This window comes from Stegodyphus dumicola, chromosome 7, assembly GCF_044657685.1.
Source record: "Stegodyphus dumicola isolate Sdum_Otavi_A_Nest chromosome 7, ASM4465768v1".
Taxonomy (NCBI): Eukaryota; Metazoa; Arthropoda; class Arachnida; order Araneae; family Eresidae; genus Stegodyphus; species Stegodyphus dumicola.
The window spans coordinates 81,625,971-81,644,547 of record NC_140774.1 but is presented as its reverse complement, the minus strand read 5'-3'; the positions used below and the strand labels follow the sequence as shown (position 1 = coordinate 81,644,547).

The following is an 18,577-nucleotide window of genomic DNA, read 5'->3' as shown; positions in this document are numbered from 1 at the left end:
ACATCTAACACATTTAAGGGCGTAATTGCACCTAGCTTGGGTGTGATTTAACCCCTGACGACGAAAACATTGCAGGAGTCCTTGCTTTCCTAAATACTCTTTAAATTTAATCTTTATATCACAAAGGAAATGTTCATTAAAATTTTTCTTGGACTCTTCTGTTTTTGGTAGCGAAATTAAGAATAATGGAAGCTTGGTAACTTCCGTTGTCTACTCATTTGCTTAACCTGATATTTTAAGCTTTCTAAGTCTGATTTTATGTCATCAATATCCGTTTTGCTCGAAAGACGTCTTAGGACAACTTTTAAGTATCTATCCTCAAGTAGGATATACGAGTGGTGTTCAATTTCCTTATCTTTGAGGATTTTGACTATAGCTGTATAGTCGTTGGAGGAGTCAGTCGTAACCTTTATACCATCTGGTATTTGTACTCCATGAAATTTAAGTTTTTTTTTTTGTTCATGAAATATTTGGCTAATTTCCTTCCAGCTCAATTTTGTCTTCCTTAGAATCACTGGCGGAATTCGTGAATTATTTGTGTTTTGCATTGAGTTATTTATGTTATTTTTATCTGAATTTTCATTAGCTGGTGGGCTAGTATCCATTTTATCATTTACCTGGTTAACTGACAACTCACTGATTTCTATGTTCGTAGCATTTTCACTAGAAGTGCTTTCATGAGTTTGAGGTATTCATGAGTATGAGGGAGATTCCAGTCTGATTACCAAGTTTAATTTTCTTAAAGTTAATTCTTTGATTTCGTTTACGGATTGTTCGATCACCTTTAGTTTAAGACAAATCATTATCTGAACTGGTAGGTTGATCAAGTGAAATTTCATGTTTGTTATTTTCGTGTAATTTGATAGGACTCCTATCTCTATCATTTTCGTCTCGAGATCCATGGGGATTTTGTGTTTTGTTATCTGACTGTTCAGTCTTATCCTGTTGTGTGTTAATTAACTGAGAATTAACTGCAACTAGCATATCCATCATACTAAGCAAGAAATTATGCATCTTACCTTCCTACTCATTTGCTTAACCTGATATTTTAAGCTTTCTAAGTCTGATTTTATGTCATCAATATCCGTTTTGCTCGAAAGACCTCTTAGGACAACTTTTAAGTATCTATCCTCAAGTAGGATATACGAGTGGTGTTCAATATCCTTATCTTTGAGGATTTTGACTATAGCTGTATAGTCGTTGGAGGAGTCAGTCGTAACCTTTATACCATCTGGTATTTGTACTCCATGAAATTTAAGTTTTTTTTTTGTTCATGAAATATTTGGCTAATTTTACTATTTTGTTGTCTGATAATTTCTAGCTCCTTAATTTGCGTCCTCACAGCATCCAAAATCGTATTCATTTTCGCAAATCGATATCCAGAAAATTCAGCGCCCGAACAGCATCCAGAGTCCCGCGCCCTGGAACCGGGCCCACTCGAAGGTGTCCCGGCAGACAGATGGGCGGGCGGAAGTTTACTAGGCCCCTGACAGCGTGAGCTTGGGGGTAACTAAGTAAACTCAGCGTCTAAATGATTTTATAACCTAAGTAAAGTGAGTTTTATAAGCTATACGTGAGTGATATGCGTAGGCTGTGTATTCTCGCGATTTGCGTTTAGAAAATATGTTAAAAGCACGACAGTTGTACCCAATTTTATAACATTTCGAGTTGTTATTGTAATAAATATTCTAGAAATTTATAAACGATTTAAAAACCCTTAACTATTCGAAACAAACGAAAGAAAAAATTATATATTATTTGGAAAGAAATTCATGTATAACTTTAAGGATCTTGGAGCCTGTTAAAGAAAAATACTGGGGTAGAAATGCGGTGTATTGATTTATTAACATCTTCGTAATAGGAATTTATTCCTGTTACGAAGATTTAGGATCTTTGGAATAAATTCCTATTACGAAGACCTCCTACACTACTTCTATAATGATGTAACCTCCTACACTACTTCTATAATGATCTAAATATGAACTTGTGGCTTTTCGAATATTCCTGAATTCAAACGTGCGGATCTTACTGACATGAAGTTTGGCCAACCTTGTTATATAATCTTAGGTTAATTACTTAAGATTTTTAAAGTTTAACGTAAACTACCCTGCCAGTAAAAGAATAAATTCAACTGATTAAAATAATAATGTCAACAACAGAAATAAAAAGCTTTGGTGCAACCTAAACATTTATTTTTTATATATTATTATATGCTGCACAGACAGAAAATAATTAAAATTTGTTTAACAATCTAGAAAAATATTGAAGAGTTTTGTATCATAACAATGTAATGAAACTTGAATTGGAAATTGTGTCGTTCTGGAAAAGGATAACATTAATGATTCAGAAAAGGTTAAATACTGTTTTTCATAAAATTAGTTTTCCTGTTATGGTACAAATAAGAAGTGTAATTCTTTGAATTCTGCATAAATTATTTTAGTTTCATAATGAAGTTTTATATTTTGGGTATTGTCTTAATGCATAGTTGGTGATCTAAGTTGTGTTAAAGCATGTTCATGTTAGGGCATAGAGTAATTATTAATACCAAAGTTTATTTTTCTCAGAAATACGGACATTTTCAAATATAGGATAAAGACACGAGATAGTTAAATGTATATATAAGTGATTTGGATTTATGATAAGGTAAATAATTTAAATAGTTTGTAAATAGTTCTAACACAAAGATCAATTAATTGTTTTTGAATCTCCGTAATGATCTTTCTATTTTTCTTCAAAGGCTAAATTTAATTTTTTTTCTTTTCAGATGTCAATACTGTGAGAAAAATGATGTTAGAAAATGGAGGCACGCTGTGCCCGTCTTGTTGCACCCCTTTTGATAAGGGAAAGCACAGAAAGCTTATTGACACTTGTGGGCATGAAATTTGTTACATGTGCATAAATTCAGATCATTGTCCACTTTGTGTTTATCATGGTAATTAGAAACATATATTTATATTAATTATTAGTAATAATCAGTTGTGCGCATCGGTGGTTTTGAGGTTCAGTGGTAATCCAAGTTTGTCGAAAGTGTGGTGGTTCAGCAAAACATATCACTGTCTCATATCAATAAATCAAATTCAATAATCACCAATCAATAAAATAAAAATGGATTTAATTAAATATAAAATATCTCAAAATCTCAGAGCTGCGTCTCACCTTCCATCGAGCAACTGCATCGAATCTCAACACACTCTCAATGGCGCTCGCAGCGCCCTCTAGCGTTAGGCGGGTCTTACCATTCTCCTTGCTTAAACTCCCAGAGTTTACATTTCAATTTCCAGATATTCAAATAAATTTAAAGTCTCTAAAATTACACTAAACTAAATATTAAATTGGTAAACTAATAAATATAAAATAAAAGTTTTTCAAGTTCATTCAGTCGTTAAATGGTAGAGGAATAATTTTGTTGATGGCTCGCCGAAGAACACCTGTAGAGGTTTTAACTTCAACTACTCTGACCAGATCATCAGCTCCAGGATACACTTGCTGGATCCGACCTAGAGGTCAATGCAAAGGATTGGGGTTGGAGTCCTTCAGCAGTACTACTTGACCAAATCTGCATGTTTGGCTGCGAACTGCTCCATTTGGCACGATTCTGTAGTTGATTTAATGCCGCCTTTTCCAGAATATTGCTTGGAGTCTTTGAAGTAGTTCCCACCTGGAATGAAAAGAAAGAGAATCTGAAGCAGTATGTGGTTCAGGAAAGGATAACATAGCACTTCCTGTTAAAAAATGTCCCGGCTGTAAGATAATGGACGGAAATTCAGAACTGCTTCTATCTGAGTAACCAAAGTAGTTAACTCTTCAAAATTCATGATAGCTGATTTTGCTACCCTTAACAAAATCCGTTTCACTGATTTTATGTTTGCTTCCCACAGTCCGCCAAAGTGAGGAGAAGAAGCTGGTGGGATAAATTTCCATTGGATGCCTTCTTCTGCACTAAATCCTTGAATTGGGTTAGATTTTCAAATATCATTATACGTGTTAAGAATATTTCTTGCACCTTTGAAATTCGTGGCGTTATCGCTCCGGATAACGGCTGGTTTGGATCTTCTGGCAATAAATCTTCGTAAACAGGCTAGAAAAGCTTCTGTTGTTAACTCAGAAACGACCTCTAAATGCACTGCTTTAGTGCAAAAACATATAAATAATGCAATATAAGACTTTAAAGTCACCTTCGACCTTTTCAAATTAGGTTTCGTGATTATAGGTCCTGCGAAATCTAATCCGACCTTCTCGAAAGGTCTAGAAGGCACGAAACTGGATCTTGACCTGACGGTATCCAATATGACTGTCTTATTAAAGATAATGTAGTTTGTACGCCAGAATGTAAGGATTTTCTATGATAATATTCAATAACTAAATTAGTGAAATGATAAGCCTTTGGCAAGAGTATCTGATGTTTCTGAAATTCAGAAAACTCAGAATACTGCAGTCTTCCTCCTACTCTCAGTACCTCATTTTTGTCAAGAAATACGTTCAGAGATGATATTTTACTATTTTTTGGAATAGATTGTCCTTTTTTCAAGTACTTTATTTCCCTTTGAAATTCAGTTGACTGTACGAGTTTTACTAAAACTTCAGTAGCATGTCTTAACTCAGAAGCACATATGAAGTCTGTTCTCAACTCTGTGTTTGCTTTACAGTAATTTATAAATCTCAAACATAAAGCAGTTATCCTAATTAATTCACTGAATGAGGAATATCTTGTGATCAAATCGTTTTCATTTTGGCTATTTTCAACAGTTGCATTTACAACAATTGACTTCTTAAACTCTAACTTATCGACATCTACTTCGCTTTCTTCCATTGATTCTAAGAAGGATCGCCATGCTGTATTATTGTCAACCAACAGGGTCCATGCCACCAGAGCTGATTATTCTTGAGCTCGCTTAAGGATAAACCCCTAGAAATCAAATCGGCGGGATTATTCTTTCCTATGCAATGATGCCATTCTTCTGGATTGCTGTATTTTTGTATTTCCTTTATTCTATTCTTCACGAACATCTTATGTCTATTTGGATCACCTTTGATCCAGTAATAAGCTATTGAGGAATCCGTCCAAAAATATCGAGTAACTGGAAAACTTAGTGCAGTTACAATTTTATTGCTCAATCTTGAAGACAAAAGTGCACCCATGAGTTCCAATCTAGGAATCGAAAGAGTTTTTAACGGAGCTACCCTGCTCTTTGATGCTACAAACCTAGAAATGATATTTCCACTCTTTAATTCTATGCGTAAGTACGCAACAGTACCATAAGCCTTCTTAGATGCATCTGAAAAACAGTGTAATTGAATAGTGATTGCATGACTGGGCAAAGAATTTTGACAATAATATCGGGGAATAATTATTTCCTTTACATCTTGGATCTCATCGCACCATTTATTCCAAGCAATTTCTAACTGTTTGGGCAATGTTTCATCCCAGTCTAATCCTAAACACCAAATTTCTTGTATCAAGTAAATTTTTCATCCCAGTCTAATCCTAAACACAAATTTCTTGTATCAAGTACTTAACTCTAATAGTATACGGTTCTATAAAACCTACTGGATCGAAAAGTCGACCTACTGCTTGTAGTAAGTGTCTTTTTGTGTTAGTTCGTTTTAAAAGAAATGTTTCCAGATTTCTGCTATCGAAATAAAACGTGTCAGTTTGTTCATCCCAACCAATTCCCAATACTTTTGAAGCTATCAATTTTGTATCTAAAGACTCTTCACCCTGATCTACATTGAAGTTTAAATTTTTTAATTCTTTACTTAGTTCTCCACTTTCGAAGGTCCATGCTTGCCTCTTTTAGAATGTCTACACTCTCTTTACAAGTCTTTAGAGCCTATTGAACAGTGATTTGCCCACAAATAAAATCGTCGACGTACAATGATTCATCAAGATGCTTAGAAGTCAGAGGAAATTTATCTACGTACCTTTTCAAGTGATGTTTGATTGTGGCTGCAAGGAGGAACGGGCTAGATCTCACCCCAAATAACACCCTTGTCATCCGAAAAATTTCCAATTTCTTGTTTTCATCATCAGTTCCTGGATCTTCTTCCCAGAAGAATCTGGTGTAGTTTCGTTCACTTTCATCTATTTCAATCTGGAGAAAAGCCATCTTAATATCTGCAACAAATGCTATCGGACCCGTGTATAAGCAATCGTTCAAAGTTAATTGACCTTTTGCATGCGCCGAAGCATCAAACACAATGCGTAATTTGCTTGTAGTCTTATCCGTACGTATTACAGCTTGATGAGGTAGATAAAATGTATTTTGGCGTAAATTTACTTCATCAACTGGGACAGGTTCAATAATATTCTCCGAAAGATAATTCTTTAGAACAGTGCTATATTCACAAAATAAGGACGGGTCATTTGTAAAAGATGATTTCAATCTCAAAAATCGTTTCATTGCTATCTGCTCGTTATTTTCTAATAATGTCTTCATATTTGGTTTCCAGGGCAATTTCACTTTATATCGCTTATTTTGATATGTAATTCCGGATTCAAATTCACTCATTATTTCTTTCTCAGGGGGTTCTATATCAGCTGCTTCTGCCTCGATACCCAAATTCTCTAAATCCCAAAATTTCTTGAGTTGATCGGAAATATTGGATTCGTTTACCATAACACTCATTGCAAACGTTTCATTTAAGTTCGTATTTCGGCCTTGCAAACACCACCCAAATAATGTTTCAACTGCAACGAGGGTTTTGCTTAGGCATGTAATTCGACCAGTGACAATATCATAATAGTAATCTGCACCTATTAGTATTGATATTTCTTTATTGTTAAATTCATAACAGTCCGCTAGTTGTACATTTTTTAAACGTCTAAATTGTTTCTCAATATTTTTATCCGGAGTCGGTAAATGTGTACCCGAAATATGGTCTGTCTCCAGTGCTTCAATTTCTATGCATAAATTTGGATCATCTCCATTCTTTAATTTAAGTTTAACTACATTAAATGATTTTGTTTCCGTTTCCTTAGCACCAAATGTGCAAATGGAAAGGCTTTCCTTTCTAACAACTGTAAAGTTAAATCTTTTGGAAATAGTTGATAAAACAAAGGAGCGGTGTGAACCATTGTCCAGGAAAATTCTAACAATTTCCTGCTCTTTTCCATTATCAATTAAGGTTGAACATGTTTGTAACATAGTAGTATTCTTTTTTTGCCGATGCGATATTCGCTGATACGACATTATCGGTTTCTCCCTTTGGAGAAATAATGTGTGGATTATTTTGATTTCGAAAACAAATTGAAACATGGTGAGGTTTGCTGCAGATGGGACACAAATCCTTTTTCAAACACTCTTTTACTCGATGGTTAGGGGTCAAACAACGAAAACATTGACTTCGCTGCTTCAATATATCTCTCCGTTCATTTGCATTAAATGTAGAACAAGATTCTGATTTATGACCTTTGCTACAAAATAAACAGATTACATCTTCGACTGACGCCAGGAATTCATGCATTTGCGGGGAGGGGAAAGAATTGTCCCTCTTATGCGGATGTCTTGAAGAGTTATGTCTAACGGAAGTAGAATTTTTATTTTTTATTTTCTCTTGCGAGGAACATAAGTGCACTCGTTGGTTCGATGATTTATAATTATTTATTGGAAAGGATCTCTCGCGGCTTCGAATTTCTTTATTAATGAATTGCAAAAGAGTTTTTAAGTCAAATTCTTTGTCGCCTTGAATGCGATTAAATTCTAAAACGAATTCTGAAGGAATTAATTTTATTAAAATTGGTGTCAATAGATTTGCATATGATTCACCTGTAATTGTAAAGAATCTAAGCTTCTGATCTGCGTTTCCGCGTTATCATATAAATTTCGTAAACTTATAACATCGTTAGGATTATTAACCGGAGTTAAATTCAGCAAAACATTCAAATGAGTGTTAATCAAAATGTTTTTATTTCCGAACCTTTCTTTCAATAAATCAAGTGCTTTATCATAATTTTCATCACTTAAAGCAAATCCACTAACACATGCTACCGCGGTACCACCGAGATAGGACTTCAAATAATTAAATTTATCAACTTTGCTTAATTTGGGATTATTATGAACAGAGCTTTGAAATAAATTGTAAAAATCTAACCAACCAGAATAATTACCATAATACTAATTCAGAAGTCAAACAACAAAAATCATTCATTTGCGGTTTTGCAGCTGAGGATTGGTGATTTCGGTAAAACCATCGAAACTAGTCCTGTGAAATTTTGTAAATATAACGCTGATTTTTGTTGTTTGACTTTCTGAATTAGTATTTATTCGGCATGTTATTGTGTCTTAATTACCATAATATTTACTAATATGTAATTTAGGCAATTTTATATTTATATTTTCAGTTTCATTCATCAACTGAATGTTTTGTGAAACTGTATCAACTTGGATAGAATCAGAATTTAATTTCATTATTTTAGAATGAATTTTCGATTTCCAAAAAAATTATTTTTTCTTTTATTTCTTCTGAAGCTTCTGTATCTTCAGATGTTGTTTCATCGCTCAAAAGATTTTCAGTTTCATCATTTAAAGAATTTAAATCAGTTTCTTTTCCGATTAATTGTTCCAAGAATGCTTCTAACTGATCAACTGTTTCGTTTTCGTTGTTGATAGCAACTTCTATTTTGTTAATTAATTTCGTCAACATCGAACGCACGGAACTACGTTTCTCCTTCAACTTTGACAGATTTTCAGCCATATTTAATTTCTGTCCAGGTATAAATCAGTTTCAATAATTCAATAAAGATTCTCTTACCTTGTTCTTGGCGTAGATGCACCAAATGCGCATCGGTGGTTTTGAGGTTCAGTGGTAATCCAAGTTTGTCGAAAGTGTGGTGGTTCAGCAAAACATATCACTGTCTCATATCAATAAATCAAATTCAATAATCACCAATCAATAAAATAAAAATGGATTTAATTAAATATAAAAAATCTCAAAATCTCAGAACTGCGTCACACCTTCCATCGAGCAACTGCATCAAATCTCAGCACACTCTCAATAGCGCTCTCAGCGCCCTCTAGCGTTAGGCGGGTCTTACCAAGTTGTATTTGCAAATTAGATCATTGCCCTCTTTGTGTTTTTCATGGTAAAAAAAACTTATATTAATCATTAGTAATAAATCAGTTACATTATGTCAAGAACAGTAAAAGAGAAGTAAAATACATTAGAAATGTAAATCTTTCATATTGACATTCTAATGCTCAAGTAGTGTACCTTCTAACACTAACAATATACTATGTTTTTGGATATAAATATTTATGATATTAATCTTTCTTTGAGTCAGAAAAACAAAGCTTTTGTAAAGGATAATGGTAATACGTTTCCCTTTGCATCATGTAAAACTGTATGTTTTATCTTTGTATTTTTGAAGGAAAGGTAAAGCAAATAAATCTTTTAAGTTACAATAGTTACAATAACCTACAATTTTTGCTTGCTAGTGAAATTATGACTTCAAACTTTTATAGGTTATTTTTAATATATATTAATTCTTAGAACATAATGTGAACTAATTTGGTGTCAAGGCATGATATGGTTAAAAATTAAAAACATTAATAAATAAGCAAAAACAACACTAATAAATAAAATAGTAAAATAAAAAATATAAATGTTACTATAAATAGTTCTCGTAGAAAAGAAGTGAATTTTTTAGTGTTTAATAAGTGAAATAATATAAATGATTCATTTACAATACAAAGTCCATAATCCGGACGTCCATTATCCGGAGTGATCTATAATCCGGACCTCAAAGCCACAAACTTACGCATGCGTGTAAAGCGTTTACCCTCGGGCTTCCGATAGTGAAGAAAGTGACAGAGAGGTTATTGAAAACGAAAAAATTTCGATTGACAAGTTAGTCGGTATTCCCGACACAGCAATTACAGGACTTGAACAGTGCAACTTTGTAACTGAACAAGAAATTATGTCTGTTTATAGAATTAAAGAGAAAGTATTAGCACAAAAAAAACGAAGCAACTTAAACAACTTTACACTCAAACATATTACATTGATAGACATATTTAATAAAGTAAACAAATAAATATTAAGCTTTTTTTTTGTAAATTTTGATACCCTTCAAATCATAATTGCTCTTTATTTCATAAATTACGGTTTTATATTTTTAATTGTATAATTTCTGCATGCCGTCTTACCAGATTTAAATTGATGATCTATAATCCGGAAAAACCCCTAATCCGGAATCGCCGAAGTCCCGACGAGTCCGGATAACAGACTTTGTACTGTATTAAAATTTCAATCTGTAAATCTGGATTAAAACTTCAAACATTTAATTGCTATTACAAATAAGAATACTTTGTTATCCTTTTGTGGATGAAAAGTAAAATACCAAGACTAGAACTTTTGTCATTGTTTATCCAGTGTAATGTAGCTATTTTGATATTTTCATATTACTCATTTTTATGTAATGATAATTTTGGACTTGGCATTTTCCATTCCATTTAAATATTTTGCTAATAGCAAAGTAAATAAAATATTTATTTGCATGTTTTGTATGTTTTGATTTCACATTACAACTCTAATATTTTTATATAGAAAGTGTAAGCCCTCACATGCATTTGGTGTTAAACAAGTATCCTCACATTTTTATGGAAAATTTCTATATATTAAAATATTATTTTTCACTTTAAAAGTTTCTTCTCATAAAAAAATTGCAAATGTAATGTTAAATTATAGTTTGAATATTATATTGCTTTCTACCTAGCTTATTAAAAAGGATTTTCTTTTGAATATGTTGCTATTGTAAGAACTTTTAGTGATAAACATTGTGATTTTATTAGTGATACATTGAGAGGAAAACAATTATACAGTTTTTTTATTAATTTAATTAATTATAATTTTATTCTTTAAATGTATTATATTATAGCTTTTTAAATGCTTAATCAAATAATAAATAATGGGAATTTTTTGTGGTTTTCAACTTGCATAAAAAATTTGAAATTTTTTTTAAAAAAGTGATGTAATTTGTATGAAGTTCTCTTCTAAATGTTTTCTTTCTTTGTTAGCACAAGCCCAATCTATGAAGCAGAATTGTTTTTCTCAAGATGCTGGAATTTCTCGGCCTCGTCTTAAAACAAATGGTCACTTCACCACATATATGCAAACTCGTGACAGGTTATCTCCAGAGCGACCGCCACCTGCTGGAATGCTTATCCCTAAAGGTATTTGACCATTAATTTCTAATAAAATGAACTCTAGAAAGACTGCCATTTTCCAGAAGTCATATTGAAAAATTATCATTATACACAGAAATGAAGATAGCATTCTAATGTGTATGGCTCATATGTCTACTGAATTTTCTGTAGTTACAGTTTCCTTAAATATTAGTTAATTGATTGCAAGATGATTCATTGTGAATGCAAGATGATACTGTGTATAACTGCTTAACAAAAATTTTATATGCATAAGTTTTGCATCAGTAGAAAAGAAATAAGTTGAAAATTAATTTTTGATAATATTTTAATTTGGGATTTACTTAATGGAGTCAGTTATTTTTAATACTTCTGTAATTACTTGTGACTTTCAGATAATTGTTTAGTCACTGCCCTGATCAGCATTTGAAAATTATCCATTGACACTGTAAAAATAAAAATGCTGAAATTCATCAAAACTCTCTGTAAATATGACAACTAAAATTGTCTCTGTAAATATGACAACTAAAATTGACAACTAAAATTTTTCAAGTCTTATAAATATAAATAATGAAGTACTAGATTCATGAGCCCATACGATAATGATATCCAGCAATATTAAGTATTAAGTGAATTGAATGAAATTGACTGAAATAACAAATCCACTTGTTTTTGGTCTTTTAAGGAAAAGAATGATAAAATTCACATTGCCAGATCTTTGAATCCCTGTACCGCAGAATATCTTATCAGTGTATTTAAAACTGACATAAAATATTAATTTTTGATGCAAAATTTTCATTTTTATTGAAAGAACCACATTTTGTCAAATTTCATTGATGTTGTGTTAATTCAAATTAAATTAACAAAGTTAAAATAACTGTAGAGTTAAGCTCAAATTTTAACAATATATTTTAAGAATTTTTTTAAATATTATTTATACAGTGTACGAGGGTAATCGAGAAAGTAAGTTCCATTTCACAACACACACACAAAAAAAAGAAACAATCATTTGGATATAACCTTTATTAAATAAGGAACAGGGGCATAGCTAGAGGGGGACATCTGTCCCCGGGTGTGGAATCCAAGGGGCACCAAACTGATGTTACGACATTTTAGAATTAAATGTTTTCCATCCTTGGCAAGCAGTAGGGAGTGCGAAATCTTCGGTTGTCCCTGGGCGCTGAAAACCGTAGCTACGACTCTGATAAGGAACTACAATCGTCAGACTAATTTTAACATAGTTACCACCATATTTTAGGTAATTATCATTATGGAGCATGAGTGTTTGGTTGCTGTCATCAAAGAATGATGCCACTTGTGATTTAAACCATTGGGTAACAATGGATCTGACCTCGTTGTCATCCTGAACTTCTTGCCAGGAAGAAAGGACTTCAGGTCACTTGGTGCCAGATCCAGACTGTTGGATGGTGGTCATAAACTTCCCATCACAGCTCCGTAAGACATTGTTGCATGTCATACGCAGTTGTGGTTGTGCATTGTCATTAATGAGCAAAATTCCATCCCAAAGCATGCCACAACACTTATTCTGTATTGCACAACACAGTTTTCTAAGTATCTCACAATAATGTGCTGCACTGACTGTTAATCCCCATGCCATGAAATCCACCAGCAAAATGTTGTATTGATGCCAAAACACTATACACATCAATTTGCAACACATGATTAGTTGCTTGGCCTTTGTTTGTGTTGGTGATGATGTGTACCTCCATTCTATTGATTGTAGTTTGGATTCCAGGGTTACATGACACATCCAGGTCTCATGACCAATAATAGTCTGCTTTAAGAAGGCATCACCCTCTTCGTTGTACCTTGTCTAGAGCGCAGCCTTGACATTTCAATTTCTGCTGCCCTGTCAGTTTGTGAGGAACTCACCGAACACACAGTTTTCATAATTTCAGTTTTTCGGACGTAATGCTGTGCAAAAGTGACCTGGACATCTGAAGAAATTCCATATAAAGTGTCTTTGATGAAATATATATTCTCCATAATCTCCACATTAACTGCTGCAATCAAATCATCAGTCAGAGATTGGGCACCTACATCGTTCGTTACTGCAAACATTTTCATTTTCTATGTCCTTCATTGAATTTCTGCACCCACCTTCTGACCTTGGAATTGCTCATTGCATTTGCACCATACACTACGCAAATTTATCTGTTAATTTCACAAGCTTTGGTGTTTCTCACATTGAGAAATCAGATAACCAACCATATTTGACATGCAGTGAAATGCTTGATTGTTTAAAACATTTTAAATTTTCACCAAACAAGCACCACTAAGTCAGCAATCTGGAAATGCCTTTCCTCACTTGCCAATGACTCAGCAGAAAGAACCTGCATGCTTGAGTTAATGAACACAGCTATTCCACAGCGAAAATGGAAAACGGAACTTGCTTTCTGAACTACCTATATATTTTTGCACATTTAGAATTGAAATTAAAGCTAGTTAATTTTTATAAACAAGTATTTATTCATGTATATGTATATAATACAAGTCTTAAATTTAATTATATGACTATAAAGGGCCATCAGTAATCAAATAGCTGCAGTGTACCCAGCCCATTTAGTGGGATTCAACCTCATTTGAATCCCATTAAATAGGTTGAGTGCTTAGTGGCTGTATTTTCTGATGTGTAAAGGAAATATGAATTCATTTTCCTTGTAAAGACCTCCACAAAGTCATTAGATCCTTTAGGCAGATAATCCTCATATGCTATAAACAAAATCTGCTCTTGTAAATCAATTGTATTTTAAATGATGATCCCTTTTACATACTGATGTAACTGCAGATTTATACTTAAGATTCCTAAGACTTTACATTTTTTATTAGAGTCACTAGTTAGTGAATAAGAAGTTTCTTATTCTGATTATAATTGAGAAATTGGTAATTCTTCTTGCTCAGAAAGCAAGTTATGCTTCTTGTTCATAAGTTAAGCATACTTCTTTGCAGTTTCAACAAATGATTGTTTATCTATTTTCAGATACATTGTGTAAAAATATTTGGTAATTATAAAATTATTATATTAAGAAATATCAAAACTGCTAAAATTTTTGGCGACCCCTGCTGCAGGACCTGCAACTCCCAACGGTGTCTTGACCCACAGTTTAAGAAACCCTCCTTTAGGGAAAGGGTACTGTGAGACTTGAACTTAAAACCTCTGTAGGATCTATTTCTAAAACCTGAAATAATACACAGTTTATATAAATAATATACTGCTATTATTTAAAAAAAAGTTGTTTTTATTATTTTTCATGTGTTCTTTTCGCTTTATTAAATGAATAATGTTTAATATTTAAAAAATTCCAGCAGTACCAAACCTTCCTAATAGGACATTATCAAGTTATAGCCCTCGGCTTTCCAGATCTTCCAGAAATCACAGATCTATGAAGTGGCCAAATGGTCTTGGCTCTGAAAGCCAAGCTGCACTTTCTGGTATGTGAAGAAATTCAATTTATTTCTCTATAACATATTAAATTAATTATAGTCTGACAAACATTCAAGATTCACAAACATTCAAAAATGAAAAGCATTTTTTATTCAAAATAAAATAATTTATAAATATAAAATTAATAAAGATAATTAAATACTGATACATGTTACCAGCAATGTATAAACACCGGCATTCTGTAGAGTACTTAGGAGGAATTTTATAGAGTGCCTAGGTACTTGTTTCCAGAGTTTTAGACAAGGTATGAAATATGAGAATTATAATATGCTTTACCTAGGAATTCTATAGAATGACAAATGCTCTCTTAGCAAAGTATGAAAAAAAAAAAAAAAAAGGATAAGGCTGTTATTTAAAAAATTTTCATTCCACAAAAATACAAATGTTATTTTGAAAAAATAATGGAAGTCTACCATTAAGAAACTTTTATCCAAAATATGTAAAAAAAAAGTTAGTGAGATGATCTTAATACAATTTGTATTCTCTATCTGGCTCAGACTGGAAATTATTAACATCTGCTGGACAGCAAAAATTAAATTCAGATAAAATCATAGGTTTCACAACAATGCCCTTTTTAATACCATTTTGTTTTTTTCTGGTAGGTCTTACAAAATGGATGTACATTGCAATATCATTATATGTAACATTTCTGTATTTGGTTGAAACTTTTTTCAACATTCTGTCATGTCCTCCATATCCAACAGGCAAATGAGTTTCGTGAAGCTTGTAACTCAGTTTCTATGGCGTAATACTGTATAATACTGATGCCTTCTTTAACAGTATAAATGAGTTTACTTTTGTTTTACACAAGCATCACATCATGGAGATTCAGCAACCAATAGTCTCGTAATTCCTTCTTAATAGTCATTTTGGCGTTTTTTGCATCATTTATTAACTTCTAGTATATACTTATTTAATGTTATTTGGTGTATTAATTATGTATTGATTACAGTCAAAAGTCTTTAATCCGGATTCGTCGGGACTTCAGTGATTCCGGATTATCGATTTTTTGGGATTATAGATCATCAGTTTAAATCTGGTAAGATGGCATGCAGAAATTATAAAATTAAAAATATGAAACCGTAATTTATAAAATAATGAGCAATTATGATCTAAAGGGTATCAAAATTTACAAAAAAAAAAAAAAAAAGCTTAATATTTATTTGTTTACTTTATTAAACATTTCTTTCAACGCGTGCATGCGTAAAGCATACATTATGCATATCCGAAATTAGAAAATTTCAACCAGAAAACTATTTGATTTGTATTCGTGATATTTATAATGACGAGGAATTTGATTTAAATCATATCAAAGACGAAGTACATCGAGATGAAATGCTACATTTAATAAGGAATTATAAGCCGAATAAAGTAAAAACATCTGCTCTGAAGATAACGATAGTGTTGACAGATCAACTTACAGTTCATTGCGCTTCCCCCCCCCCCGCGCAGAGCAGCGTGAAATTGATATAAACAGATTTCAGAACGGTTAGATAAACAAAGGATATTCTTTTATCCATTTTTTGGAGCAATTCCACTTTTTGTTTGATGGACATCAAAACATACTTTCGTTTTCGTAGATGCTTTGGGAGCTCCAACATCGGAAATTCTATTTGACATAATCAAAAGTTCAAGCTTACTTTTATAAAATTGCTCTTACAGTCTGCAAAAAATAATAAGCCGGATCCAATTCGAAGATTAAGGAACAACGCAATCATCAACATTAACTGAAATAGACAATTAGATAATTTTAGCTTATACCGTCCGTTATACATTAAACGCGCTGCGAAATCGTATTCTGCGCTTGTGCGCACGCAAATGCGCAGTCGTAAAGGTCTTACGTACACGCTTAAACGCCTATGCGCATGCTTCAACGCGGCGCATGCGCAGAAAGTTTTTAGCTTTGAGGTCCGATTATAGATCATTCCGGATTATGGGTGTCCGAATTAACGACTTTTGACTGTATTTAATGTTATTTGGCATTTTATAGAATGCCTAGGCAATGTGTGAAATGTTTAATCACTCCATATACTGCCAGCCAGTTTTTGACATTCTATCAAATGCCTAGATATTCTATATAATGCCAGATTTCGTACTTTGATAGTAATATATGCACTGGCTTCCAAAGTTTGTAGAGATTTAAAAAAAGGTGAATCAGAGGCCGATGATAATTAAGTAGAGGTTTTATTAAAAGATGGAATTTCATGCCCACATGGCATGGCACGTTTCTACATATCACACAAGGACAACTACAACTGTTGCCAGATCAACCTAAGCAAAAGTATAAAACAGTTATGGTTAAAATACATGACATTAAAATAAGAATGGGCAGTATGTGTGATTATTCTCAACAAAGTTAAGCGTATAATATAAATAGCAGTTTTGAAAGCATAGTTGAATTTGAGTGGCTGAAAATCAGTGCAAATGGGAATATGAAAATGTTGTATGTTATAGGCAATCAAGATTGACTGTCTAATCATATGCTAACTAGGCAGTCAACAGTTCATGATGCAAAATGTTTATAGCACTTGTAAGATAACTTTCGATATAATATTCATATTTCTATGGTTGAAAGAAGATAAATGTCAGATAGTGAGCTCTGTGATGTGCTGTCAAACACAATCAATGCAGTAGTCAGTCAAAGGTGTTGCTGTTTTCTTTGATATTAATCATTCAGTAATTTCTTGAATATGGAAATAATTACACACAAATCAAACTGTTATTTGGAGACTTGTGCCAGGTCTTCTAAGGAGTTACCATGCTGCACTCCTGTTAAACTCATGGTTGCAGTGAAACTTATTGAGAAAGTATCTGCCAGTACTATGTTTCACATGAAAGATTGTAGGCACAACATCCAAGTGTTTATGCTTCATAAACCATGCAGTCTAAAAGGGCAATTTTAAATTACTGTTGTCAACACCTCATTTTGATTGTCTCAAATTGGTACAACGGAATGTTCATGGATGTGCCCAAATTTCCCCTTTAATCAGATGGTAAGCATGTAAGGGTCTGGAAGGAATGAGGCACCAGAATCAGGCTTAGAATATCATCAAGCATTATCGATTCAGAGTTGCAGGCATCATTAGGGGGCTGGAGTTTCAATGAGATATTGTATTCAGCTGTGTATCTAAAATAAATAAATAAATAAATAAATAAATAAATAAATAAATAAATAAAAAAAAAGTTCTGTGATACCGGGATGAAGTTCTAAACTCCATCATGAGACACTACACTGCAGCAGTTGGTCCTGATTTCCTTCTAATGGATGGGCCCATCTCCACCTAGCCAATGTTGTTGATGAGAACTTGATGAGTAAGGGTATTTCTCACATGAAATGGCTGCCATATTCCAAAGGGCAGAGACGGTATGCCTTTGAACACAGTGTCTCTGCACCTTTATCATCTCCAATGTCTCAGACTGTTCAGAAGTGCCCTATTACAGGAATGACCATTGCCAGTATTTGTAACAGTTGATCAATCAGTCTCAGACTGTTCAGAAGTGCCCTAATGCAGGAATGACTATTGCCAGTATTTGTAACAGTTGATCTCTTAAATGAAAGTATTGGTAGTTGCTGTAAAGTTTGCATGGAGGTGCAAAGAGGTCACACATCTTATGTAAGTTTTGTTTGTTTTAGCTTTTAAGAGTTTTAAAAGTTGCTTCTTTCCTTAGTAGAACTTTAAGGTAAGGATAATGATATTGGTGGAACAATTTCAGATGTTGCATCAATCTTAAAAAAAGCTAGAACTGTGGGCGGGATCGTCCAAGATGAATACAGACATTTTGCCTGTTTGAAACAAACCCTTGATAAGCAAGGGTCTTCAGCGCCTCCTTGAGACAGTAAACAATATGCTGAAATTACTCAGATTTGAGAAGTGAATTTAACAAATACTTACAAGATTTCAAAAGGATTTCAATTGTTGCTCAGTTTGTCAAATCACCTTTTATAGAGACTGTTGCTGAAGGGTTCTCT

The 18,577-nt window shown here is 33.0% G+C and overlaps 1 protein-coding gene and 1 long non-coding RNA gene across 3 annotated transcripts in view; one reads left to right on the top strand and one right to left on the bottom strand.

Annotated features, from left to right (window-relative positions):
* rols (zinc-RING finger and ankyrin repeat domain-containing protein rolling pebbles) overlaps window positions 1-18,577 on the top strand; it is a 227,301-nt gene that overhangs the window by 142,105 nt on the left and 66,619 nt on the right. For both annotated transcript variants that reach the window (XM_085820522.1, XM_085820521.1), the window contains 3 exons: window positions 2,765-2,932; window positions 11,016-11,171; window positions 14,469-14,594. In XM_085820522.1, the coding sequence (XP_085676648.1) occupies window positions 2,785-2,932; window positions 11,016-11,171; window positions 14,469-14,594 (430 nt within the window). In that variant the 5' untranslated portion in view covers window positions 2,765-2,784. The remainder of the gene's footprint in view (window positions 1-2,764; window positions 2,933-11,015; window positions 11,172-14,468; window positions 14,595-18,577) is intronic.
* Window positions 3,076-8,952, bottom strand: LOC146996245 (uncharacterized). Its single transcript, XR_015042152.1, has 2 exons — window positions 8,752-8,952; window positions 3,076-3,658 (listed from the first exon to the last, which is right to left on the bottom strand). It is a non-coding gene; the product is annotated as an uncharacterized LOC146996245 (long non-coding RNA).